At 44.6% G+C, this 26,957-nt stretch overlaps 2 protein-coding genes across 2 annotated transcripts in view; both read right to left on the bottom strand.

The window, feature by feature from the left end:
- The window catches only part of LOC110527422 (voltage-gated inwardly rectifying potassium channel KCNH7), a 71,652-nt gene that overhangs the window by 27,726 nt on the left and 16,969 nt on the right, over positions 1-26,957 (bottom strand). The window contains exons 3-5 of the mRNA XM_090240319.1: positions 20,370-20,525; positions 6,039-6,509; positions 3,153-3,367 (exon numbers count right to left, since the gene is read on the bottom strand). Of these exons, the coding sequence (XP_090096445.1) occupies positions 3,153-3,367; positions 6,039-6,509; positions 20,370-20,525 (842 nt within the window). The remainder of the gene's footprint in view (positions 1-3,152; positions 3,368-6,038; positions 6,510-20,369; positions 20,526-26,957) is intronic.
- On the bottom strand, positions 17,205-20,135 carry LOC149982319 (uncharacterized). Its single transcript, XM_090242348.1, has 4 exons — positions 20,109-20,135; positions 18,775-19,140; positions 18,087-18,699; positions 17,205-17,257 (listed from the first exon to the last, which is right to left on the bottom strand). Exons 1-4 carry the CDS (start codon positions 20,133-20,135, stop codon positions 17,205-17,207), a joined length of 1,059 nt encoding a protein of 352 aa, XP_090098474.1.

Genomic DNA, 26,957 nt, shown 5'->3' with positions numbered 1-26,957 from the left:
AAAATAGGCAAAACTGAAGCAAAGCCATGACATAACTGGTAAAACTGAAGCAAACCCATCCAAACCTGGAGAAATAAAACCTCATGGAGCGAACATGAAGTATCAAACGTGTTGTTTTATATAGAGCATCAACATGCATTGATGCCCCTTATCAATCTACAGCACAGACTCATGTCAATCATCCATCTGTTTAGTCTGGTTGAGCTCTGTGTCGTGTTCTGTGTTTATTCTGCAGCCTAGAGCACGTCTCTCTACACAAACTCTGGAGAGACTTGGTCTCCAGACATCGCCTGGAACAGCGTGAGCCTCACAGCCAGACAACAAGGGAACAGGGAACAGGAGCTCGGGATGTCACATCCAGACAACAGGGGACAAACAGGGAACCGGAGCTCAGGGCGTCACATTCAGACAACAGGGGAGGAACAGGGAACAGCAGCTCAGGGCCTCACAGTCAGAGAAATATATCAAATACTAAAGAAACAAGAAACTGTCTAGTTTGATCAAATGACAGAATGAGATGGTGAAAAGGAAAAAACATGTTCAATGTCATCTGTTCAATAGTAAGCAGCAGATGGTTGCTAACCAAACGTACAACCAGGAAAGAGAAACAAGAGTCGGTTATGAGTCTAGATAATCAACTATAACTCTATCTGACATAGGCCTGCTGTATAACAACAATGTTCCACTGCAGTAGGTATATCCAATATGAACTATATCAGGGATGGCAACTCCATTCCTTAGGGGCCTGATTGGTGTTACACTTTTGCCCCAGCCTCAGCTAACACACCTGACTCCAATAGTCAACTAATCATGATCTTTAGTCTAGAATGCAATTAGTTTAATCAGCTGTGTTTGCTAGGGATGGGGGAAAAGGTGTGACACTACTCTGGCCCCCTGAGGATTGGAGTATCCCATCCCTGAACCATATAAATAATCACAACAAATACTAAGATCCGGTTGGAAAATACAAGCTGAAACCCACTATTGAGATGTGTGACACACACACACACACACGTCACCAAATAATTGATTAAAACACACTGTTTTGCAATGAAGGTCTACAGTAGCCTCAGCAGCACTCTGTAGGGTAGCATCTTGGTGAATGCCGGAATGCAACTAGCTTCTGTCCTCCTCTTGGTACATTGACTTCAATACAAAACCTAGGAGGCTCTTGGTTCTCACCCCCTTCCATAGACTAACACAGTAATTATGGCAACTTCCGGAGGACGTCCTCCAACCTATTAGAGCTCTTGCAGCATGAACTGACTTGCTGTCCTCCCTATCAGAGGATCAGAGAATGAATCTAGTACTGAAAGCAGAAGCTACAGCGAGCTATCACTGCAGTGTATAAAATGTGAGTAGTTGTCTTAAAGAGAGAAAGACCATAGTTGAACAGTTTTGAACAAGTTCATTTCTTCCAATATTAAGGAGAAGCAAGAGAGAGAGAGAGAGAGATATTTGGTTTTATTTTTTTAAACATTCGCTTTCACTTAGCTAGCGAATGCAGCTAGCTAGTTTAGCCTACTCAAACACCTGGCTCAAACAGAGAGAGATGCTATGTTAGCTACCTGGCTATAGCTATCCAACACTGGAACTCTTCCAAGTCAATGTAAGCTTTGGTTTTATTAATGTATTGCCACCGTGGCTTGCCAGTGTAACTAATAAACTGTACACTGTACTGCATGATTGTAGCGAGTTTACTAACGTGTTAGTTCTAGTTAACTATGATGTGACAACAATGTAGGCTGTGTGTAGAGGTAAGCGGTCATGATATGAGGGTTTGGCTTGGAAAGGATTTTTCACCTGGTCACAGACAGCTAATGTGTTGTACACATAGTTTTGAGAAGGAATTACATCTACAACGAGCGAAGTGATCATGATGTTATTATGTGGCTGCTATGAAAGTGAACTGTTTGCGTGTGATCAGGTGTGTATTGATTCCACCGATTCTGTTGAAAAACATTTCGCAAACGTAACACAATGGGGATAAACATACCTGAATTTGTCCAATAGAATCTCTAATTTGCAATTGTTGGACTAATGATTACACCCTACATTAGCTAGCTGTAGGCAAGAGTGTGCAATGCGGTATTGAATGTGCCTCTCACCTTGACTGCTCAAAATTCCCTCGGCCTATGCACCTATGCACGTTGTAAACTTTAATTCATAGGCTAGGTTGTAGCAACCTTATGATGGGTACAGTATCATGTAGTAGGCTAAACCTATCAATGTTACATTGAACTGGGTGTATGGAATATGAATGACTGTCATCCAATATTCTGTAATAGAATAAGGCCATGCTCATAAAATTAAAATAATCATCCTCCCTCATCTTAAACGGCACTGCCAACTTTATACACATTATCAGTAGAAAACGCAACATCCTCATCTGTTCTGGTCAAAGTGGCCCTGACAGATCTCAAAGGTCAACCAGCTCTGCCATAGTGACACACCCGGACACACAGACAAACAAGCACGCAGGCAGGAGTACACACAGGCAGCCTGGTTTCTCTCCTCCCCCAAAGGGACCCACACAAGGAGGCGTCAGTGTACTGCGCACACACACTCACCACGGGGAAGACAGACAGACAGACAGACAGACAGACAGGCAGGCAGGCAGGCAGGCCTGGAGGCAGGCAGACAGGATGGTGAGGATGACCTCTAACCTGTGTGTAACTAGAGTGTATCCCTGAGCCCTGGTAAGAGAATCTGTCCTGATCCCCCCCCCCCCCCCCCCCCCCCCTACGGGTGATATACACCTTCACCGGTTTACTTATTAAAACAAGCCGCTTGAGTTTCAATAAATTAGGTAATGTCAGACAGTAACAACAGAGCAGCGTGTACAGACACTGTGTTCTGACCTGGTGGTGTTCCGTGTGTGTGTGTTTTGTGTGTATGTGGGGCAGGGGATAATTACCGCTCTCTACTGTATAACATTGGGGCACATGACTATTCATGTGATTATTCCATGAGGTAATAGTACATCCAGCTAAATCACACTATACATATGTAACTGTATGTACAGAACAAACACACAGAAAATACATGTCCTCTGTATGGAACCTATTCTATAGAATGGCAACATCTTGGCTTATGTCAGTGAGCACCAACTCTACTGAGCACAAGGCACAGGGCCTTTCATTACCTCTTACCTGTGTGACCTTATCGGTGACGTTGTGCGTTCGGTCCTTGACCTTTGGGGCGATGATGGCTTTCTCGGAGGACGGAGGGGAGGGGCACTTCTTGTCGTTGTTGGCCTCTGAGAAGTTGAGCGTGATGAGGGGGATCTTGTTAATGGTGCTGTATCTGTTGAGGTGAGAGTCAGATGTGGAGCCCAGAAGACTGGATTTGATCTGGTTGAAGGGTCCTGGAGGAGAATTTAATGGAGAGAGAGGTTTGGAAATGGCTAGCGCTGTGATGCTAGGCTAGGCTAGAGCGGCAATGCTATGGTAGGCTAGTGCGGTGATGCTAGGCTAGGCTAGTAAGGTAGTGCCTGACACAGCTTGAGAGTTTGACGGTATGCTAATGGTTTAAAAAGGGGACCTCAAGTGCAGTTCATGTGGTAGGTGTGTCAATAGGCTGCTGTGTCTATTTGTTATGCGTGGGAGCGTGAGTATGGAACTTTTCTTTTGAAAACTCAGTTGCTGCCACAAGACAAGTGAACAACCACAGGACAACAGTAGAAATACAACAGTCAAGCAGATCCACCCTAACCCTCTGCTTGATCCTGTTACCTTCCTTTCAACAGCTGTAGAAATGACAAACTTGGTGTAATGAACAATTTTAGTGAAATAATTATGTCCACGAACAAAGGAAATGTATACTTATATACTTATATCTCAGTCAAGGTTTTGACTCAATGACACCATATGGATATGGCTTTCATGATTCATACATCCACAAATGCTCTATGTTACTATGCGAAAATACAGTACAACAGTGCCATAAAACCTCACCACGTTGAACAACACACACACTGTCACACATAGTAACTACTGTGGGCAATATGGATAAGAGAGGGAATGTGTCAACTGCTGATCCAAAGGAGAAGATGGAGGGATGACTCATTCTCCCATTTTCACAAACGAGTGTTGAGACTACAGTGAGTGATACTTACACACACAAAAGACATGCACAGCTTGAATTCATGCTACAGCAGCATTGTACGGTACAGTATGTATGCATTACAGACATATAGGAAAAGCTCAAGCCATACCCCCAGCCATCCAGGACCGAGACACTAGCGAATCAGGAGAGAGAGAGGGAGGGAGGTAGAGAGCAGCGTAAAGAGGAAGTGACCTCAGAGAGAGGGGAGGGGTCAAAGGTCAGGATAATTCTGCTGGCACTTCCTGAGTGTCATGTTACATTTATTTTAGCAACATCAGAGTGATTTTAGGTTAAAATAAATCTGGCCACTATGTTATGGTAATGAAAAATATCCTGGAAATCGGAGACATAATGTCTAAAGTTAAGAATACAAAATGATAGCGGATAACATTTATCAGATGCTCCTCCAAATGGAGTAGGTATCAGTGGAGGCTGGTGGGAGGCGCTATAGGAGGAAGGGCTCATTGTAAATGGAATATTGGAAGAGTATCAAACACATCCAACATATGGAAACCATGTCTGACTCCGTTCCATTTATTCCATTCCAGCCATTACAATGAGCCCGTCCTTCTACAGCTCCTCCCACCAGCCTCCTCTGGTAGGTATTGATCCAGAATGCACTTTTAGGCTCGTAAAGAGATTGATTTCAGAGGAAAGTACAGTCATTTCATTTATTTCTGGAGGTTAAAAGGCTCTCGGATATTTGATAACATTCCATTGACGTAGAATTCAGTGGAGGCTGCTTAAGGGAGGACAGCTCATAATAAAGTCTGGAATGGTGCAAATGGAATGGTATCAAACACATGGTTTCCATGCATTAGCATTCAACACAGGCTTATGTGGTTGTTGAATGGAAAAATCCATGCAGCAAGCAGTTCAGGCCATATACTCTATATCCGTGCTATGTTCAAGGAACGTGGGGTTGTTACCTTTGATATTACGACCATTGTCTGCGATTGGATAGTGTTGAGGGAGAGAGAGGGGGATGGGAGGAAGGTGGAGGAGTGAGAGGAGATTCCAGATCTGTACGTTGCTAGCTAGTGATGGAAGGCGACCCACATAAAAGCCCTATCGCCGTCACACCATTCATTATCATGAAGTAGATGTATTACAGTGTCAGCCGCAGGGGCCCTTTCAATGAGAAATGCAGATACAATGGTGTAGGGAGGGATAGAAATATTAGCTGGGTACAGAGACAGGGAGATTCTGAGGCTGTACTGTACCCCTCTTGTTGACTGTGGGTGGAAAGGTGATCTGTGATGCAGGAGTCAGGATAGATGTGGTGATTCAGGAGTCAGGATAGATGTGGTAATTCAGGAGTCAGGATAGATGTGGTGATTCAGGAGTCAGGATAGATGTGGTGATTCAGGAGTCAGGATAGATGTGGTGATTCAGGAGTCAGGATAGATGTGGTAATTCAGGAGTCAGGATAGATGTGGTAATTCAGGAGTCAGGATAGATGTGGTAATTCAGGAGTCAGGATAGATGTGGTGATTTAGGAGTCAGGATAGATGTGGTAATTCAGGAGTCAGGATAGATGTGGTAATTCAGGAGTCAGGATAGATGTGGTGATTCAAGAGTCAGGATAGATGTGGTAATTCAGGAGTCAGGATAGATGTGGTAATTCAGGAGTCAGGATAGATGTGGTGATTCAGGAGTCAGGATAGATGTGGTAATTCAGGAGTCAGGACAGATGTGGCGCTGCCTGATGACTAAGAGTAGGTACAGTTGAGCTGGGGGAGCTACCCTCATTCACTGATCCAAGGTCAGCTTTGATTTGTACCACATGATAACAATGGTTGGGATTGGGACCAAATCTACTGTGTAAGAACAGCAAGGCCAAATTGATTTAATATAGCATAACATCTCAGGGTGAGGCGGATGGGGGAGACAATCATTTCCGACCATGGAGGTGGTGTTGACTTACATACCTTCACTTGCATGTCGGTCCCTGAAGGCCATCTTGGAGTTGGAGCCAAAACCCTCCATGTCCTGAGCAGAGGAGGCCCTCCGGATACTACACACACTCTCCCTGGACGCGGTGGGGGTCAGGCCTGGAATGGAGGGGGCCAGAGGGCCCACAGTCTGGGGATGGGCCTGGGGAACCGCTTGAGGAACCAGCCTGTCCCAGAAGGGCCCCTTGGGGGAAGAGTGGTCCAGGGGTCCCGACACAGGGGTGGAGCAGTGGCTGGGGCCAATGAGGGCCCGCGTGTCGTTGGCGTAGGAGGGGCTGCAGCTCTCCCGGGTGGGCAGTGACTGGAAGTCGCGGGTGGCCACCGACTCTTCACTGCGGCGGGGCGAATCGATTATGACGGCATCAGGGTCCTGCTGAGGGAGGGACTGCTTACTGATGCCCAGGAGGTGTAAGGCTGGGAGCCGGAAACAAAATAATCTACCTTTACCTGGAAGAGAGAGAAAGAGATAGAGAGAGTTCAATTGTTCAACAGTGATGCTTGGAATATTTCCAACAATAAGAGAAATTGTTTTTACAAAACTCTGAGCTTTTCAGAGTGGTTCGTGATGACTTCATTCATTGCGGAGGAATTCTTCATTTGATCGTGACTAGGTAGAAACAAGTAGGGGAAGATGGTGAACTGGAGAGATGCTCTGTAGCTCATGCTAATCCTCAGTTTCCAGCTCACTCCCCAGATATCAAGCAGTGAGTGCCAATATTGTTCAAAAGGAGCTAGCCAACAGTTATTTCAAAAAGAGCAGCAAGAACAAATGCCTCTTATCCCAACGGCCTAGCTTCCTTGTGCTTGAAACTACAATCCCAGTCCTAACTATGAGGCATGTGTGTTTTCTCCTCCTAGTCTGTAGAAACCATCATTAATCTGTGCACACAGTTAACATGTGTCGTACTGTATGTGAACACGACACCGGACCATGGCAACAGAACGTATAGTACATACATTGATGATGCCAGATCGTGCCAGCTAAGGGCCATTGAGTCTAGTGAAGCATTCTTTCCTGGAACAAAAATCCCATGTTATTCCCAGTGGTCTTCTCAGCCTCATCCAAGCACCCTTACAGAAGCTACCTAACACTGAGTAATGGAAAAAGGGAAAATGGACAACCTGTATACTGCTGGAGACATTGACGTCTTTATTTCTGTAATTAAAAGAGTACATTTTCTATTAAAAACTGAAAACATAAGTGAAGAATTTCATAAAATAACACAACTTCCAAAAGTAATTTTCCTGATGAAGTATTACTTTACTCTATAAATCTAAAAGCGAATTTAAAAAAAAAACAAGCATAAACTACGAAAAATAAAATACTCTCCGCTCCATATCCCTCTTGATATTTGGGCTTCAGTGAGCTAGCGTGCCTGCTACATGACATTTCAGAGGTTGAATTTTTAAAGGCAGTGTGTGGACTAGCAGAGAGATGATTGACAATGTTCAGCAGGCGTTCTTTTGTTGTGCCCATAGCTCGTTCTTCTTTGTTGACACTCACGGCGAGGAGGAGAAAACCAGTTTTCGACACTGTCACGTGTACACTTGGGTCATTTACTTTGAAGGTGTTACTTTTACACACCAACTAGATTCCAACAAAAATCAACACATATTTCAGTGCATCTGGTTCTTGGTATTTTTCATTTGTCAATGGTTTAATTGTATCTGTCCCTATCAAATAAATGAATGAAGAAGTGCATAATCAATATATTAATGGAAATATAGGAAAGACAACACATCTACCTCACCATAAGCATATCCACTTTATGCCCCCCCCACACACACAGAAAACATAAATGACATGCTTTAAAGCAATATGTTTGTTCCTTGTTAAGCTGTGTCTAATTACACCATTTCAAAAGGATACAAACCTACAGGCTAAGAATCCCTTAATTGGATAGAAAATTAAGCATGCCGAATAATATGCCAATGTATTTGTGGCAAAATAATATATGCATTGGCCTGTTATCATTTTTAAAGGTGACACTAGGAATGATGCTCCTTGCCGTGCTGAGTTCCACTGTAGCCCTTTCCTGCAGTCAAATGACCAAATGGCCCTTTAGTGGCCTCATGGGCGAAATGTTATTAATATTTTTCATAATTTCATAACTCGTAAACATTGTTTTTTTTAAACAGCCGAAAATCTGGTGTTTCTATGTCAAACAGTTTTGTTATTTTTCAGTCTTCTGTGATGTGTAATATTGGGATGCAAACTCAAAATGTAATACATTTCAACTATATATCTGACACGATACAGGTGCAAGAAAGCAAAGGTAACTGAACTAAATGACTATCGCCCCGTAGCACTCATTTCATCATGACGTACTTTGAGAGACTAGCCAAGGATCATATCACCTCTGCCTTACCTGACACCCTAGACCCACTTCAATTTGCTTACCACCCCAATAGATCCATAGAAAATGCAATCACCATCGCACTGCACGCTGCCCTATCCCATCTGGACAAGTGGAATACCTATGTAAGAATGTTGTTCATTGACTATAGCTCAGCATTCAACACCATAGTAGCCTCCAAGCTCATCATTAAGCTTTAGGCCCTGGGTCTGTACCCCGCCCTGTGCAACTGGGTCATGGACTTCCTGATGGGCCGCCCCAGGTGGTGAAGATAGGAAACAACACCTCTACTTCTCTGATCCTCAAATCTGGGGCCCCACAAGGGTACGTGCTCAGCCCCCTCCTGTACTCCCTGTTCACCCATGACTGTGTGGCCATGCACGCTTCCAACTCAATCATCAAGTTTGCAGATGACACAACGGTAGTAGACCTGATTACCAACAATGATGAGACAGCCTACAGGGAGGAGGTGAAGGTCCTGGGAATGTGGTGCCAGGAAAATAACCTCTCTCTCTACGTGAACAAAACAAAGGAGCTGATCATGGACTTCAAGAAACAGCAGAGGGAGCACCCCCCTATCCACAAATTCCTTGGCGTACACATCACTGACAGACAATGTGGTGAAGAAGGCGCAACAGCTCCTCTTCAACCTCAGGAGGCTGAAGAAATTTGTCTAAGCACCTAAAACCCTCACAAACTTTTGCAGATGCACAATTGAGAGCATCCTGTCGGGCTGTATCACCGCCTGGTACGGCAACTGCACCGCCCGCAACCGCAGGGCTCTCCAGAGGGTGGTGTGGTCTGTCCAACACATCACCAGGGGCAAACTACCTGCCCTCCAGGACACCTACAGCACCCGATGTCACAGGAATGGCAAAAGGATCATCAAGGACAAGAACCACCTGAGCCACTGCCTGTTCATCCCGCTATTATCCAGAAGGCAAGGTCAGTACAGGTGCATCAAGCTGGGACCGAGAGACTGAAAAACAGCTTCTATCTCAAGGCCATCAGACTGTTAAATTGCCATCACAGGCACATTAGAGGCTGCTGCCCTATATACATAGACTTGAAATCACTGGCCACTTTAATTGCCTATGCCGCTCTGTACCATCACTCATTCATATATCTTTATGTACATATTCTTTATCCCTTTACACTTATGTGTATAAGGTAGTCGTTTTGGAATTGTTAGCTAGATTACTCGTTGGTTATTATTGCATTGTCGGAACTAGAAGCACAAGCATTTCACTACACTCGCATTAACATCTGCTAACCATGTGTATGTGACAAATAAAATTTGATTTGATTTGATTTTTAATGGAACACTAGTCACTTTAATAATGTTTACATTATGTTTACACTTTGCATTACTCATCTCATATGTACAGTTGAAGTTGGAAGTTTACATACACTTATGTTGGAGTCATTAAAACTTGTTTTTCAACCACTCCACAAATTTCTTGTTAACAAACTATAGTTTTGTGCATGAAACCAGTAATTTTTCCAACAATTGTTTACAGACAGATTATTTCACTTAGAATTCACTGTATCACAATTCCAGTGGGTCAGAAGTTTACATAAACTAAGTTGACTGTGCCTTTAAACAGCTTGGAAAATTCAAGGAAATTATGTCATGACTTTAGAAGCTTCTGATAGGCTAATTGACATAATTTCAGTCAATTGGGGGTGTACCTGTGGATGTATTTCAAGGCCTAACTTCAAACTCAGTACCTCTCTGCTTGACATCATGGGGAAATCAAAAGACATCAGCCAGGACCTCAGAAAAAAATAGTAGACCACCACAAGTCTGGTTCATTCTTGGGAGCAATTTACAAACGCCTGAAGGTACCATGTTCATCTGTACAAACAATAGTACGCAAGTATAAACACCATGGGACCACGCAGCTGTCATACCGCTAAGGAAGGAGACACGTTCTGTCTCCTAGAGATGAAGTACTTTGGTGTGAAAAGTGCAAATCAATCCCAGAACAACAGCAAAGGACCTTGTGAAGATGCTGGAGGAAACAGGTACAAAGCATATTTATCCACAGTAAAACGAGTCCTATATCATCATAACATGAAAGGCCACTCAGCAAGGAAGAAGCCACCGCTCCTAAACCGCCATAAAAAAGCCAGACTATGGTTTGCAACTGCACATGGGGGACAAAGATCGTACTTTTTGAGAAATGGCCTCTGGTCTGATGAAACAAAAATATAACTGTTTGGCCATAATGATCATCGTTATGTGGAGGAAAAAGGGGGATGCTTGCAAGCTGAAGAACACCATCTCAACCATGAAGCACGGGGGTGTCAGCATCCTGTTGTGTGGGTGCTTTGCTGCAGGAGGGACTGGTGCACTTCACAAAACAGATGGCATCATGAGGAAGGGAAATTTATGTGGATATGTTGAAGCAACATCTCAAGACATCAGTCAGGAAGTTAAAGCTTGGTCGCAAATGGGTCTTCCAAATGGACAATGACCCCAAGAATACTTCCAAAGCTGTGGCAAAATGGCTTAAGGACAACAACGTCAAGGTATTGGAGTGGCCATCACAAAGCCCTGACCTCAATCCTACAGAAAATGTGTGGGCAGAACTGGAGGCCTACAAACCTGACTCAGTTACACCAGCTCTTTCAGGAGGAATGGGCCAAAATTCACCCAACTTATTGTGGGAAGCTTGTGGAAGGCTACCCGAAATGTTTGACCCAAGTTAAACAATTTAAAGGCAATGCTACCAAATACTAATTGAGTGTATGTAAACTGGGAATGTGATGAAAGAAATAAAAGCTGAAATAAATACTTCCCTCTACTACTACTACTACATTTCACATTCTTAAAATAAAGTGGTGATCCTAACTGACCTAAGACAGGGTATTTTTGCTAGGATTGAATGTCAGGAATTGTGAAAAACTGAGTTTAAATGTATTTGGCTAAGGTGTATGTAAACTTCTGACTTCAACTGTATATACTGTATTTTATTATATTCTACTGTATCTTAGTCTATGCCACTGACATTGCTCGTCCAAATATTTATAAATTCTTAATTCCATTCCTTTACTTAGATGTGTGTGCATTGTGTGTATTGTTGTGAAATTGTTAGATATTACTCGTTAGATATTACTGCACTGTTGGAGCTAGAAATATAAGCATTTTGCTACATCCGCAATAACATCTGCTAAACACGTGTATCTGACCAAGAATATTTGAGTTGGTTTGATTTGGCCTTCTTTTATTTAAAACCATAACCATGTGTGTGAGGTGTATACTTTTGTTTCAAAGTAGATTTGTTTAAGACTAACAAGAATCACTCTGTGTGACCCTGATTTAGCCCACTGCAGTAGAACTACAGGCAGGGAGCATGGCACTCTCTCTGCAAACACACACAGATAACACTGCACAGCAGCCAGTGCATGCACAAACACCATCCCCCGTTGCTATGATACCAGCTAGTCGTAATATTTGCATTGAATATTAAATGGAACTCAGATCCCCCAGTCCTGAAGTGAAATGGTGACTTTATAATGAAATAATAATTTGGATGAAGTAAAAAGAGAGAGGGATATCTAGAGATATGGTTCCAATCCTCACCAAGGCAGAATAGAAAGCATTAAAAAAAATGTATCTCCTCCCTCAAGCTGTGATTCTGCTGAAGATGGATGGTTTAAAGTGGATATCCAGCCGCGCAGTTTAGGTGCTTAGTGCACTCATTCTCTGATTTCCATACAGCCTCTCCTTTTGGAGGATGTACACTGCCCCTTGGATTTCAGACCCCTTGGGTTTCGTCACATTTTATTGTGATGTCCCTGTGCCCAAGAACAGCAAGGTAACCAGCCTAAATGATTACCGACCCGCAGCACTCACGTCTGTAGCCATGTCCTTTGAAAGGCTGGTAATGACTCACATAAACGCCATTATCCCAGAAACCCTAGACCCACCCCAATTTGCATATCGCCTCAAAATATCCTTTGATGACGCAATCTCTATTGCACTCCATACTGCCCTTTCCCACCAAGAAAAAAGGAACACCTATGTGAGAATGCTATTCATTGACTACAACTCAGCGTTCAACCCCCTAGTGCCCACATAGCTCATCCCTAAGCTAAGGACCCTGAGACTAAACACCTCTATCTACAACTGGATCCTGGACTTCCTGACAGGCCGCCCCAGGGGGTAAGGGTAGGTAACAACACATCCCCCACACTGATCCTCAACACAGGTGAGAGGGTGTCAGGTAGCCTAGTGGTTAGAGCGTTGGACCAGTAACCAAAATGTGGCAAGATCGAATCCCTGAGCTAACAAGGTAAAAATCTGTTGTTCTGCCACTGAACAAGGCAGTTAAGTCACTGTTCCTAGGCTATCATTGAAAATAAGAATCTGTTCTTAACTGACTTGCCTAGTTAAATAAAGGTTCAATAAAAATATATTTCCACCAATAACCTTTTTGGAACCCTTTTTTCTAAGAGTGTAGAAGTCAATGTCGTCAGAAGCACCCCAGGGGTGAATGAATAGTACTTCAACATCACATGGATATGCCCATAACATTGAATGACCGCCCCTGTACCTTCACTCCTCTCAACAAGTAATGGAAACATTTCCTTGACATCTCCACCCTTACGACACAAAGCCAAAGAGACACGACTGACCACCGGCAGGCAATACATTCTATTGGCTCTCAAACCATCCAACCATCAATGCCATTAATGGGTCCATACCAAGCACCATTTCCAGCAACCCTGATCAAAACAAAGAGAAAACCGACTAAGACGGGGTGTGAAATTAGACTATGGTTGACCAACACGCCACCAAGCAGCAATACATACTGTAGCAGCAGCACCTAATGCATGGCCGAGCACTCCCTAGGTCAAGCTAAGGCCACGGCATCATTCTCTCTCTGACTCCCTCGCTGAGCCCTGACGTCATTTGTGTGTATGGGGCTTAATCAATGTTCATGTAGGAGCATTTCTGCATGGCTAACCCAACGTAGCAGGTGTAAAAGAAACGCCTGAACTGCTTTTCTTTCTTTCTGGCACGGCAAGAAAAAAATGACTGTCGGGGGAGGTTATTTTCTGCACTGTTGAACCAATCCAGTAAATGTGGAGGAGTTAAGATGGAGCGTTCCCTTGTTAACTTACAAAAGCGGAAGACGTATCACAGGCTCTCTTTCCATTGCATCCGGTTTTTGCACTAAACCACAGAGGGTGATGCGTAACAGAATTCTGTATTGGACCAGGTCTAATTGTGGTCTTTAATTATGCATGGACCGCTATGAGTCATGACCATCATCTATCTGCTAACAGAAGAAAAGGAACAGTTCTTCTGGAAGAATGAGGAAAAAAATGATGTCCTGAAATGTGCAAGGGCTAAATGTTCCAACCTAAATCGCCAAAGTGCGAAAACGATAATTTCCCTGCCAAGGTAGGTGAGCAGAGCAAGACTCCACCTTGTAAATGAATCAGTCTGACAGCAGCATTCACACTGCCGAGCTGTTTAGAAATTCATGATTTTAGGCCTGAATCGTTGTTTTTTTTCATGCTCCGTTCAATTATGGGATTGCCCGCCCCACACTTTTGGCAGAGGTGCTTTTGAGGAACTGGGAGTGAGACCCTTATAAGAACAGCCGCTATAAAAATATTTTTTCTCCAAAATTATATTTCTCCTCTCTGAACCGACATACATGAAAGAAGTCAAAATAGTAGAGAGCATAACAGAGCTACAGAGGATCAATAGCGTCTAACAAATAGCTGGGGATTACGTTTTATCACAAGCACTTACAGTTGGGAAGGCTGCGATTTGGGCTGCACGTGTGCCAAATAAAGAACAGCTTGTTGCGTTGTGGCCAAAATCCTCCTTTGAAGGATTTTGGAACCTCTTACCCTGACACTTGACTGTTAAACTAATGGGTACACAAGCAATGGCTGCCAGTCCTGACTTGAATGGGAACTGCCATCTATGGATTATATTTCTATGGTTGGTTGCAGCTGTAAATTAGCCTTTTGCAAATTTCAAAATACTCAATTTCAAAATTTGAAAGCAAATGCCTACTGCTGAAAAGAGAAGACTAATCTGAAGCTAACAAAACATTTTCAACAATTAAGTGATTCTGAGCAAACAGCACTATTTTTCAAAGTAGCTTATCTGAGAAATTGGTACGAGTGCATTGGCCATCACAGATGAGTAGCCAATGCTTAATCTTTATAATTGGAAACAGTGCCTTTGGCACCTTGACTTTTTCCACATTTTGTTACATTACAGCCTTATTTTAAAATGTATATATATTTTTTTAAATCATTAAAAATCTAAACACAATACCCCATAATGACAAAGCAAAAACAGGTTTTTAGACTCTTTGACCTGAATACCAAGCGTCACGTCTGGAGGAAACCTGGCACCATCCCTACGGTGAAGCATGGTGGTGGTGGCAGCATCATGCTATGGGGATGGTTATCAGAAGCAAGGACTGGGAGACTAGTCAGGATCGAGGCAAAATGAACAGAGCAAAGTACAGAGAGATCCTTAATGCTCCAGAGTGCTCAGGTCCTCAGACTGGGATGAAGTTTCAGAATGTCCTTGAGTGCCCCAGTCAGAGCCCGGACTTGAACCCGATCGAACATATCTGGAGAGACCTGAAAATAGCTGTGCAGCAACGCTCCCCATCCAACCTGACAGAGCTCGAGAGGATCTGCAGAGAAGAATGAGAGAAACTCCCCAAATACAGGTGTGCCAAGCTTGTAGCATCCTACCTAAGAAGACTCGAGGATGTAATCGCTGCCAAAGGTGCTTCAACAAAGTACTGAGTAGAGGGTCTGAATACTTATGTAAATCTGATGTTTCCTTTTTTTTCCCTAAATGAGCAAAAATGTCTAAAACCTGTTTTCGCTTTGTCATTATGGGGTATTGTGTGTAGCTTGATGAGGGACGTTTAAAAAATATATATTTTAGAATAAGCCTGTAACCTTATAAAATGTGGAAAAAGTCAAGGGTTCTGAATACTTTCCGAAGGCACTTTCCGAAGGTCACTTGTCCGGCACTGTATCTGGTGCCGGACAAGTGACTGGGAAGATTTGAATTTATCGGACATTTGATACATTTACCGGTCAATCATTTGCAATGGTTGCGTAACCGATTAGGGCATCCACCCACGCAGCCAGCACCATCAATAAACAAGGGATTTTGGTCAAATGAGCTACATTTACATGTCCCTAAAAACAGTCTATAACAAATGATAAAAACACTATTCCTTGTGTTCTGATGTGTAACATGTGCAAAACTTTATAGCCTATTGTTTAATTGGTTTTTACTTTCCTAAATACAACAAGAGAGAGAGAGAGAGAGAGGGAGGGAGAGAGAGAAAGAGGAGAGAGAGAGAGAGAGAGAGAGAGAGAGAGAGAGAGAGAGAGAGAGAGAGAGAGAGAGAGAGAGAGAGAGAGAGAGAGAGAGAGAGAGAGTGAGAGTGAGAGAGAGAGTGAGAGAGAGAGAGAGAGAGAGAGAGAGAGAGAGAGAGAGAGAGAGAAAGATGGAGGGGGCATGCTATAATAAGCTAATAGCCACACCACACCAAACCTTCACAAAAGTTTCTAAACTTTATTAAGGTCATATCAAAAGTGCAGTAAGTCAGGCCATCGTTTATAGGGAAAATACGAGCAGGATATTATGTCGCGGCAAGCACATCATACAGTTGGAACTTCATTTGGCCAAAGAAAATGACTCAACGGAATGAACCAAAAACGTTGTGAACCGGTTTAAACCACAAACATTATTGAACAGGCTATATTGCAGCATTTTCAAAGAAAACCTAGTGCCTTCCGTAACCAACAAATTAAAGCAATACATATTTTTACAAAAGGCTTTTAAACTACATACGGAGTGTACATTTAAAAAGACAGATCGAACTTAATTTATCCAAAGAAAATGTTTCAACAGAATGAAACAAAACATATTTAGCATATTTAAAGAACTGGTTTAGATGAATAAATAGGCCTACTATAATAACAATGATGTACAATAATAATAATAATAAACAAAGAATTATAGATATGAAAAAAGTAATTGAAGTTCCAAAATTGCATCCTACAGTACCTGAATAGTCAGGTGTGTGATAAAAAGTGTTCTGCTAATATCATGTAAATTATGTAGAACTGCATGAAATGCGCTTTTATAAAGGCTGCTAAAACAAATTCTCCATGTGTGGAAATCCTAAAAACCTGTCTGCTCAACTGTATGCCACTACGCAAATACGATTATAGAAACACGCACTCTCTCTCTCTCTCTCTCTCTCTCTCTCTCTCTCTCTCTCTCTCTCTCTCTCTCTCTCTTTCTCTCTCTCTCTCTCTCAAGCCTGTAAGGGCCTCCAATTACTCTGATCTAAGGAATGACCTCTCTCTGGGTCTGTGGGGGCCATTTTACATGTCAATGCCTGAAGAGGAAGCAATGAGAGCAAGTACAGCACCACTGGGAAGCATTAGAGAGAGACAGCCCTGCCAAGCCGAGGAATAACTGTGGGTGAATAGTAGTTCACAAGGTCGAGTGAGCGGTGAACACATGATGGGACTACTGTAGATCTGGGGATGACAAAAAACAAAGGCCAAGTGTCTTTCATACAAACCGGACATTTGGTTTTGTTCATCTACACCAGACGCGTTCATAACACGTCGGTTCAAATATGAAAACTGTAATGCAATGTCATACATTTAGCTAGTTGCTGTTGCATTTTAACATTGGGTAGATACAAACATTATTGGGCACAGACAACAGTACAAAGGGCAAGAAGGTAGAGATAACAATGCATCACGCAAAGTAGTCACAACTGTCAGTAAGAGTGTCCATGATTGAGTCTTTGACTGAAGAAATTGAGGTAAAACTGTCCAGTTTGTGTCACGGGCGTTGTAAGAAGTAGACCAAAGCGCAGAGTGGTGAGCGTACATTTTCTTTTTATTTGAATAATGTCGCCAACAAAAACAATAAACAATACAAAATGACCGTGAAGCTTACAGGGGTATAGTGCCACTAACAAAAGTCAACTACCCACAATCAAAGGAGGAAAAAAGGGCTACCTAAGTATGATTCCCAATCAGAGACAACGATAGACAGCTGTCCCTGATTAAGAACCATACCCGGCCAGAACATAGAAACAAAGAAACATAGAAAACAAACATAGAACATAAAACAGATCTCTAAGGTCAGGGTGTGACAGTACCCCCCCCCCCAAAGGAGCAGACTCCGGCCGCAAAACCTGAACCTATAGGGGAGGGTCCGGGTGGGAATCTATCCGCGGTGGTGGCTCTGGTGCGGGACATAGACCCCGCTCCACCTCTGGCTCACCCCGCTTTGGTGGCGCCTCTGGTGTGGGGACCCTCGCCGCCGACCCCGGACTGGGGACCCTCTCTACGGGCCCCGGACTGGGGACCCTCGCTGCTGGCCCTGGACTGGGGACCCTCGCTGCGGAGCCCGGACTGGGGACCCTCGTTGCGGGCCCCGGACTGGGCACCCTCGTTGCGGGCCCCGGACTGGGCACCCTCGTTGCGGGCCCTGGACTGGGCACTCTCGTTGCGGGCCCCGGACTGGAGGCCGTCGCCAGAGGCTCCGGACTGGAGACATTCTCTGGAGGCTCCGGATCGGAGCCTGTCGCTGGAGGCTCCGGACTGGAGGCCGTCGCTGGAGGCACCAGACTGGAGGCCGTCGTTGGAGGCTTCGTGCCATGACTCCTCACTGGAGGCTTCGTGCCATAGATCATCACTGGAGGCTTTGTGCCATGGATCATCACTGGAGGCTTCGTGCCATGGATCATCACTGGAGGCTTCTTGCCATGGATTATCACTGGAGGCTTCGTGCCATGGATCATCACTGGAGGCTTCCTGCCATGGGTCATCACTGGAGGCTTCTTGCCATGGATCATCACTGGAGGCACCGTGCCATCGATCATCACTGGAGGCTTCGTGCCATGGGTCATTACTGGAGGCTTCGTGCCATGGATCATCACTGGAGGCTTCGTGCCATGGATCATCCCTGGAGGCTTCTTGCCATGGATCATCACTGGAGGCTTCGTGGCATGGATCATCACTGGAGTCTTCTTGCCATGGATCATCACTGGAGGCTTCGTGCCATGGATCATCACTGGAGGCTTCTTGCCATGGATTATCACTGGAGGCTTCGTGCCATGGATCATCACTGGAGGCTTCCTGCCATGGGTCATCACTGGAGGCTTCTTGCCATGGATCATCACTGGAGGCACCGTGCCATCGATCATCACTGGAGGCTTCGTGCCATGGGTCATCACTGGAGGCTTCATGCCATGGATCATCAATGGAGGTTTTGTGCCATGAATCATCACTGGAGGCTTCTTGCCATGGATCATCACTGGACTGGAAAGACACACAGGAGGCCTGGCTCTGGGAGCGGGCACAGGATACATTGGGCCGTGGAGGCGCACTGGAGGTCTCGAGCGTAGAGCCTGCACAACCTGTCCTGGCTGGATGGTGACTTTGGCCCGGCATGTGCGGAGCGCAGGCACAGCACGCACTGGGCTGTGCAGACGTACCGGAGACACAGTGCGCAGAGCCGGCGCAAGATATCCTGGGCCGTAGAGCCATATGCGCTGAGCCGGCACCCTCCGACCTGGCTGTATGCCCACTCTAGCCAGGCTGTTTCGGGGAGCTGGAAGGTAGCGCACCGGGCTGTGAATGCGCACTGGAGACACCGTGCGCTCCACCGCATAACACGGTGCCTGACCAGTACGACGCTCGCCACGGTAAGCACGGGGAGTTGGCTCAGGTTTCCAACACTTTGTCCAAATATATTTTGGAGGGGGGCCTGCCTCTCGGGCTTCCTTGCTAGCCGTGTTCCCTTGTAACGATGGGCCCCTTTACCAGCTGCCTCCGCCTTCCTGGCTGCTTCCACGTGTTCCCATGGAAGGCGATCCCTTCCGGCCAGGATCTCCTCCCATGTCCAGGATCCTTTGCTGTCCAGAATGTCATCCCATGTCCAGTCCTCCTTTTTACCAAGCTGCTTGGTCCTTTTGTGGTGGGTAGTTCTGTCACGGGCGTCGTAAGAAGTAGACCAAAGCGCAGCGTGGTTAGTGCCCATTTTCTTTTTATTTGAATAATTGAATAAGACAGCTGTCCCTGATTGAGAACCATACCCGGCCAGAACATAGAAACAAAGAAACATAGAAAACAAAACATAGAATGCCCACCCCACATCACACCCTGACCTAACCAAATAGAGAAATAAAACAGCTCTCTAAGGTCAGGGCGTGACAGTTTGATTGTTTGTTGCAGGTCGTTGCAGTCGCTAGCTACCGCGAACTGAAAAGAGGAGCGACCAAAGGATGTGTGTGCGTTGGGGACCTTTAACAGAATGTGACTGGCAGAACGGGTGTTGTATGTGGAGGATGAGTGCTGCAGTAGATATCTCAGATAGGGGGGAGTGAGGCCTAAGAGGGTTTTATAAATAAACATTAACCAGTGGGTCTTGCGGCGGGTATGCAGAGATGACCAGTTTACAGAGGAGTATAGAGTGCAGTGATGTGTCCTATAAGGAGCATTGGTGGCAAATCTGATGGCTGTATGGTAAAGAACATCTAGCCGCTCGAGATCACCCTTACCTGCCGATCTATAAATCACATCTCCGTAACCTGGCATGGGTAGGATCTGAATCAGGGTTAGTTTTCATAATGTATTTTAGCATACTCACTTCAGCACCTGGCTTTAAACTAGCCATAGGGGAAACGGTATGAAACTGTACTCATTAAGGGAACTTGAAAGACTTGAAAGAGTAAAGTTCCATTCCATTGTTTAGTTTTCCTTCGGATATACTACTGTGTTACTCCTGTACAGCCACTACACTGCGTGTAGAGTGACAGAGACATTCAGTCCCTTTTCTGGTAAAGTTTCATTTGAATGTAGGGTTTTAGCCGACTGAGCTAAAGCCTAGGCGTTAGCTCAGGTTACTCACTTGGTTCAGCTTTGGCAGGAGACGTGTGGTTGAGTCCCTCCAGAGAGTCACTGCTGTCTTCCTCTAGGATGTAGTCAAAGTTGAGGATGAACATCATGACCATGCCCTCCTCGTTTTTCACTGGGATGATGTGGGTGTTACACAGGAAGTCAGAGCCTACGGGACAGGAAAAAGGAAAAAGAGACACAGGTTTCACACTAGAGTTGATTTAGATATCTTTGTCCAAATAGGATGGTTTAGATAAAGGAAGGTGGGGATAAAAGAGAACAAATGGAAAGGTCAAGAGAGAAATGTTTCTGCTGTGTGATCTCAAATACTGATATACATCTTTTGAAAAAACGTCCTCATTTGGCAAACATTGTGTTATTCCAAACTAAAGGTATTTAGTAAGAAGCCCTATATGAATTCAATCAATTATTATCAGAAGTATGTTGAGGCTGGTAAAACATTATCACTGTTAACATTATACTATTATAGATTCTCATTGTCAAATGCATTCAGTCTTCCTCCCTGATTCTTAGTCCCTTCCTGTGGATGAGCGATCACTAAAACCCCAAAATGGATTGTGTTAATACCAATTATGGTTCGCTGCAATCAACCTAATCCCTGTCTCATTAATGACATTTAAGTCATCGCCGGGACTCAAATAAACGAGACGACGTCATCCCTTAAAGTGTAATTAACATGTGTTAATGTTCCCCCTTCATCACAAGGCAGCATCGCCCCCAGAGTTAGCGGTGGTGTGTGATCGAAGCCCAGTGGGCAGGATATGGCCGGCGCATCCCGTATGAAAAAGGAAAACGATGCACTTAAAACACTCTGGGTTAAATTGAGATTGAAATGGCAGACAATAACACTAAAATAGTCCCACAGGTGTATTTCAAGCACACTGAAAACCCTGAATGTGCATTTACAAATGATAAGCCATGCAGGACTTGTACGCTTGCATTGGCCACAGTGTCAAAATGAATGAGGGACACTGAGAGATGAGAGTGAAGACAAATAGATTTTGTTCAACATATCCTCTGCCTACAATGGAGGTGGAACCTCTGTCATTACTGTGATGGCCTGTGTCATATGTTTTATATATAGATCACATGGCATCTCTTCTCTTAAAGTGCTTCTCTCTCAAGCAGATCAAAGTCTTGCTGTCACCACCAGCCTATTAATAGCTCAGCATGGTCCCACGGGACAACCAGCCCTGCCAGTTTTACACCATGAAAAACACACATTACCACCAGGAAACACACACATTTACATTTCAGCAGACTCTTATTCAGAGCGACTCACAGTAGTGAGTGCATACGTTCTAATACTGGTCCCCTGTGGGAATCGATCCCACAACCCTGGTGCTGCAAGTGCCATGCTCTACCAACTGAGCTACAAACACATATACACTTACCACACCAACAAACACACACTTACAACACACACACACACAAACATAGACACACACTTACCACACCAACAAACACACACTTACAACACACACACACACAAACATAGACACACACATACCACACCAACAAACACACACTTACAACACACACACACACACAAACATAGACACACACTTACCACACCAACAAACACACACTTACAACACACACCGTCCGTTTGTTCTCCCCTCACTGGGGCTTCATAATCTATTTGGGGCCCCAGAATTCTATAGGCCCTAATAGTAAGTCAGTGCCAGCAATATTGGACAGAGCCATAAATTAAAGGGGGAACAGGATTTACTATACAGCCTTTGTGTTATTTCGGCGGGTAGCGTTTGTACAGTATAAATGAATGTGTATGAAGATGGGTGTGTGTGGAGGCTGGGGTGTGTGTGGAGGCTGGGGTGTGTATTGAAGCTGGGGTGTTACGGAGGCTGGGATGTGTATGGAGACTGGGGTGTGTGTGGAGGATGGGGTGGTATGGAGGCTGGGGTGTGTGTGGAGGCTGGGGTGTGTGTGGAGGCTGGGGTGTGTATGGAGGCTGGGGTGTGTGTGGAGGCTGGGGTGGTATGGACGCTGGGGTGTGTGGAAGCTGGGGTGTGTGTGGAGGCTGGGGTGTGTGTGGAGGCTGGGATGTGTATGGAGGCTGGGGTGTGTGTGTTGTGAGGGTGTGATTATAATGATCGTGCTTTGTAAACATTTCATTGTGTAATCTGGACTGACCTTGATGACACTAGATTTGCATGTCTGTCTTTGCATGTGGGTGTGCTTCTGTGTGTGTCTGAGTGTGGCTCTGCGTTGTGGCGTGTGTGGGTTAAATCAATCTCTCTCAAGTTCAAATTATTCAAATGAGAGGAGTCAAGAAGGAGTCATGAATGGAGCAATCCCATATGTAGCACTGCAGAAATCCCATATCAATCACGGGGTACAAATGCATGCAAAATACAAGCACACTCTATCCATCCATCCATCTATCTATCTATCTATCTATCTATCTATCTATCTATCTATCTATCTATCTATCTATCTATCTATCTATCTATCTATCTATCTATCTATCTATCTATCGATCTATCTATCTGTCTATCTGTCTATCTGTCTATCTCAGTCCCTCTTCCTTTCCCACCCCTATCTTCATCTACCTCTCTATCCCTCCTTCTCTCTCTCTCTCTCGCTCTCTCTGTGATGTAAGAAATAAGATATCCACTCAGCCTCTCTTCAGGAAGACACCTGTATTATAAACAGACTGATCAAAAGATCACCGCAGGTGCTGATGCTAATTTCTGCTTTCCGCCTACATATTCAGTCTCAACAGTAGATCTGATCATATTCAGTCTCAACACACACACACACACACACACACACACACACACACACACACACACACACACACACACACACACACACACACACACACACACACACACACACACACACACACACACACACACACACATACACACACACACACACACACACACACACACACACACACACACACACACACACACACACACACACACACACACACAGCCTACCAGTGGCATTAATTAGGCAGATGTTCCCTGTCCAACTAAATGTAATAGGCCATGATGAAGCTGATTTACATGGTGCTATGTAATGGGAGAACACACCTGCAAACACAATACATCACTGAGGAAGACATGGGCCTGTATTCATGAAGCGTCTCAGAGTAGGAGCGCTGATCTACGATCAGGTCCTCTCTGTCTGTCCAATCTTGTGAAAATGAGCGCTGGTCTTTACAGTATTGTACCTAGTGGGTATTTCTGTATACAGTAACATACAACCGCAGTATTCCAAACTTACTATATTAGAATTGTCTATCTTGTTAACTTAAAAAATAACATGAACATATTTTTTGGATTCAAGTAATGATTTAGCATTTGAACGATTTAACGTTATTCCTCCCCCTAAAATCTCTTTCCTCTTCTGAGTCAGGAGGGGGCTGAAATCAGCTGTTTCCAGCTACAATAGTCATTTACAACATTAACAATGTCTAGCTAGTGATGGCCAAATGTTATGGCTATACATGCCACAGCAGGTGTAAATGACAGGAAGAGAGAAAAGACCATGTGTTTTTATTCAAATTACATTGACGGTAGTTAATTTGAAAAGCACCAATGATCTCACAAATTCAAGATACATTTTGATGTTTGTTCAACTGCAGCATTTGCCACATTGAGAAAAGTTCAGGAAAAGGACGATTCCTAATAATTTATGTTATTTCTCCTATCCCAGTCAAGTTTTATACGTCTAGTTGAAACTGCTACTGTAGTGACTGAAGCCTTGAAATCCATTTGATGAACAACAGGGGGTTTGGGAGTGTGATCCTTCATTCTAAGTTGAAAGGTTGTGTGTGTGTGTGTGTGTGTGTGTGTGTGTGTGTGTGTGTGTGTGTGTGTGTGAATACACAACAAAGTGTCCTATGTGTGCTTACTGCTCATAATTAATTATAGCATTTGGGGAAATTTCCGTTTCAAGATGCTGGAAAATGTCATTAGATTCTATTTCCACTATCAATAATTAAAACAATGGTGTTCATCAAGAGGCTCCATCTCAGCAGCTGAAGCACACAGACAGTCAGTCCCTGGTCCCTTTAAGAGAGAATCATCAACCCTGTCAAGTCATCTTCTCTCTCTGTCTCTCTCTCTCTCTCTCTGACTCTCTCTCTTTCTCTCTCTCTCTGTCTCTCTCTCTGACTCTCTCTCTCTGTCTCGCTGACTCTCTGTCTCTCTCTCTCTCTCTCTCTCTCTCTCTCTCTCTCTCTCTCTCTCTCTCTCTCTCTCTATCTCTCTTTCTGTCTGTCAGTCTCTCTCTCTGTCCCACCCCTTCGCTCCCTCTCCCCCTCCATCTCTGCCAGTTCCACAGCTTTAACCATCTACACTACAGTACAACAACCCACCTAGGAGATAATTGCGTATGGATAGTTCTTGACAGATGGTTCCATAGATAGGTATATACTGTGAATTTCCCTGCAGTGGGAGTCATTTTAGATTGCCCTCTCAGAGGACAGGGACGGTGGTGGGAAGTTAGAGTAGCGGGAGGTAGGGAAGTGACACTGATGAGAGCTGAGGCGTGCAGCAATGGGGGAGCTAGCTGATGGTTGGTACCGTATTGGCCTGAGGGCAGAAACCACAGTAGAAGCTAATTCCTGACAGCTGTCACTGCAGGAGAGAGGGAGAGAGCTGTTTCAGGAACTGCTCAGGACGAGATTATTTCACCTCCGTGGTGAAAATCGCAGTACCTCTTCTAGTTGATCTGTGCACTGTAGAGTGCACTTCAATCCAAGTTGTCGCCGGGATTAGACATTTTTAAGGCAATTGACAAGGAAAGAAGGAGAATCCACATGCTACTTGGTCCTTTTTCATCTGTGTATCATTTCCTACTGCAGCACCCACATGTTGGATGTGCATGTTCTTCCTTCTCTTCAATTGTCAAAGCTTCCTTAATGGTCGACTAGACGCTTTCCACCCACCTTCAGAGAGAGAGAGAGAGAGAGAGAGAGACAGAGCGACAGAGAGAGAGAGAGACACTCAAGCAGCCCATGGAGGCTCCAGAAATGTAATCCTCCCTCCAGGGGACATTTAAAAACACAAAGAGAGGAGAGCAACTGATCCTGGAGGGAAGGGAAAGCGTTACTCTACCCCAGGGTTTCCCCTATGACCTAACTCCATTAGGCGGGCCCCTCCCATGCAGCTCTGTGTCCTTGCTCTGGTTTGTATTCGCTAATGCACAACGTAGCAAAACGCTTCGCAACAAAAAAACAAGCGCTTGTTATTGGACCGGTTCAGGTAGTTGCTCCCTGTTTCCGTCAATTTTTCTTTAGTTTGGTGCCTGGTGAATATGACCCTGTCCATGTCCTGAATGGATTGATGAGGTGATGCTACTTTTGTTTTGTTCGTCTGTTGGATGCATCCAGCACCATACAGTGTCCCTGCAATCGCAAATGGCCGACTTGTCTAGAAAACCATGGAGAGTGATTGAAGGCTCAGTGGGTTCTGGAAAGAGCCACGCTCCGAACGGAGCAGGAAATACACAGAGTATACAAAACATTAAGAACCTGACATAGACTGACCAGGTGAATCCAGGGGAAAGCCATGATCCCTTATTGATGTCACTGGTTAAATCCACTTCAATCAGTGTAGATGAAGGGGAGGAGACAAGTTAAAGAAGGATTTTTAAGCCTTGAGACAATTGAGACATGGATTGTGTTTGTGTGCCATTCCCGAAGGTGAATGGGCAAGACAAAATATTTAAGTGCCTTTGAACGTGGTATGGTAGTAGGTGGCAGGCGCACCGGTTTGTGCCAAGAACTGCAACGCAGCTGGGTTTTTCACACTCAACAGTTTCCTTGTGTATCAAGAATGGTCCACCACCCAAAGGACATCCAGCCAACTTGACACAACTGTGGGAAGCATTGGAGTCAACATGGGCCAGCAACTCAATATTAGGAAGGTGTTCCCAATGTATCCAATGTCTGGTATACTGGCGCTACATAGGCATTGCATAAAGCTATCATCGTCTTTCCAAAGAGACGGATTTACACTCGAGTAGGCTTCAACATACTACATGCTCATTTCAGAATTGTACAGATGTTGAAATGTAGAGAACACCTGCAGGAAATGTGTTGGCAGCTAGCTGTTTGTACCTAACACATACACACATACAGTATCTTGTTCATTCGATGTCACTTCTTCACCGTTTGTCCGAGTCCAAACTTTCAAGTAGGGAGAGTCTATGGCCGTGTCTGAATACCCGTACTTGTCCATGTGTTTAGTCCACGTTTTGAGTCTCGAGCACTGAAACATGGTTATCACATCGCTTTCATTTGGAGAGCAACGCTTGACGCAGATTCAAAGGGACAGAAACGAGGAGAAATAGCAAGCAGTAAATGTCAGCGTTTTGCCAATGCAAATGTGCTTTGATAATCTGGGCGTCAACTCTAATTGAGAAGAATGGCAGAAATGATGAAGTGGTGAAATAGGTCGGGGTGCCCGGGGCGTTCTCTTATGGCATTGGAGGGTTGGCTGATTTGATCTCTGTCAAAGGCCGTCCTTGGGCTGGGCTAAAGTGTGGATGCCAGCTTGGCATTTAGCATTAGTAATGGACTGGTGAGTTCCTGTGAGGC

This window comes from Oncorhynchus mykiss, chromosome 7, assembly GCF_057628025.1.
Source record: "Oncorhynchus mykiss isolate SJ-2025 chromosome 7, ASM5762802v1, whole genome shotgun sequence".
Taxonomy (NCBI): Eukaryota; Metazoa; Chordata; class Actinopteri; order Salmoniformes; family Salmonidae; genus Oncorhynchus; species Oncorhynchus mykiss.
This window is presented reverse-complemented; position numbering and strand designations above follow the sequence as displayed.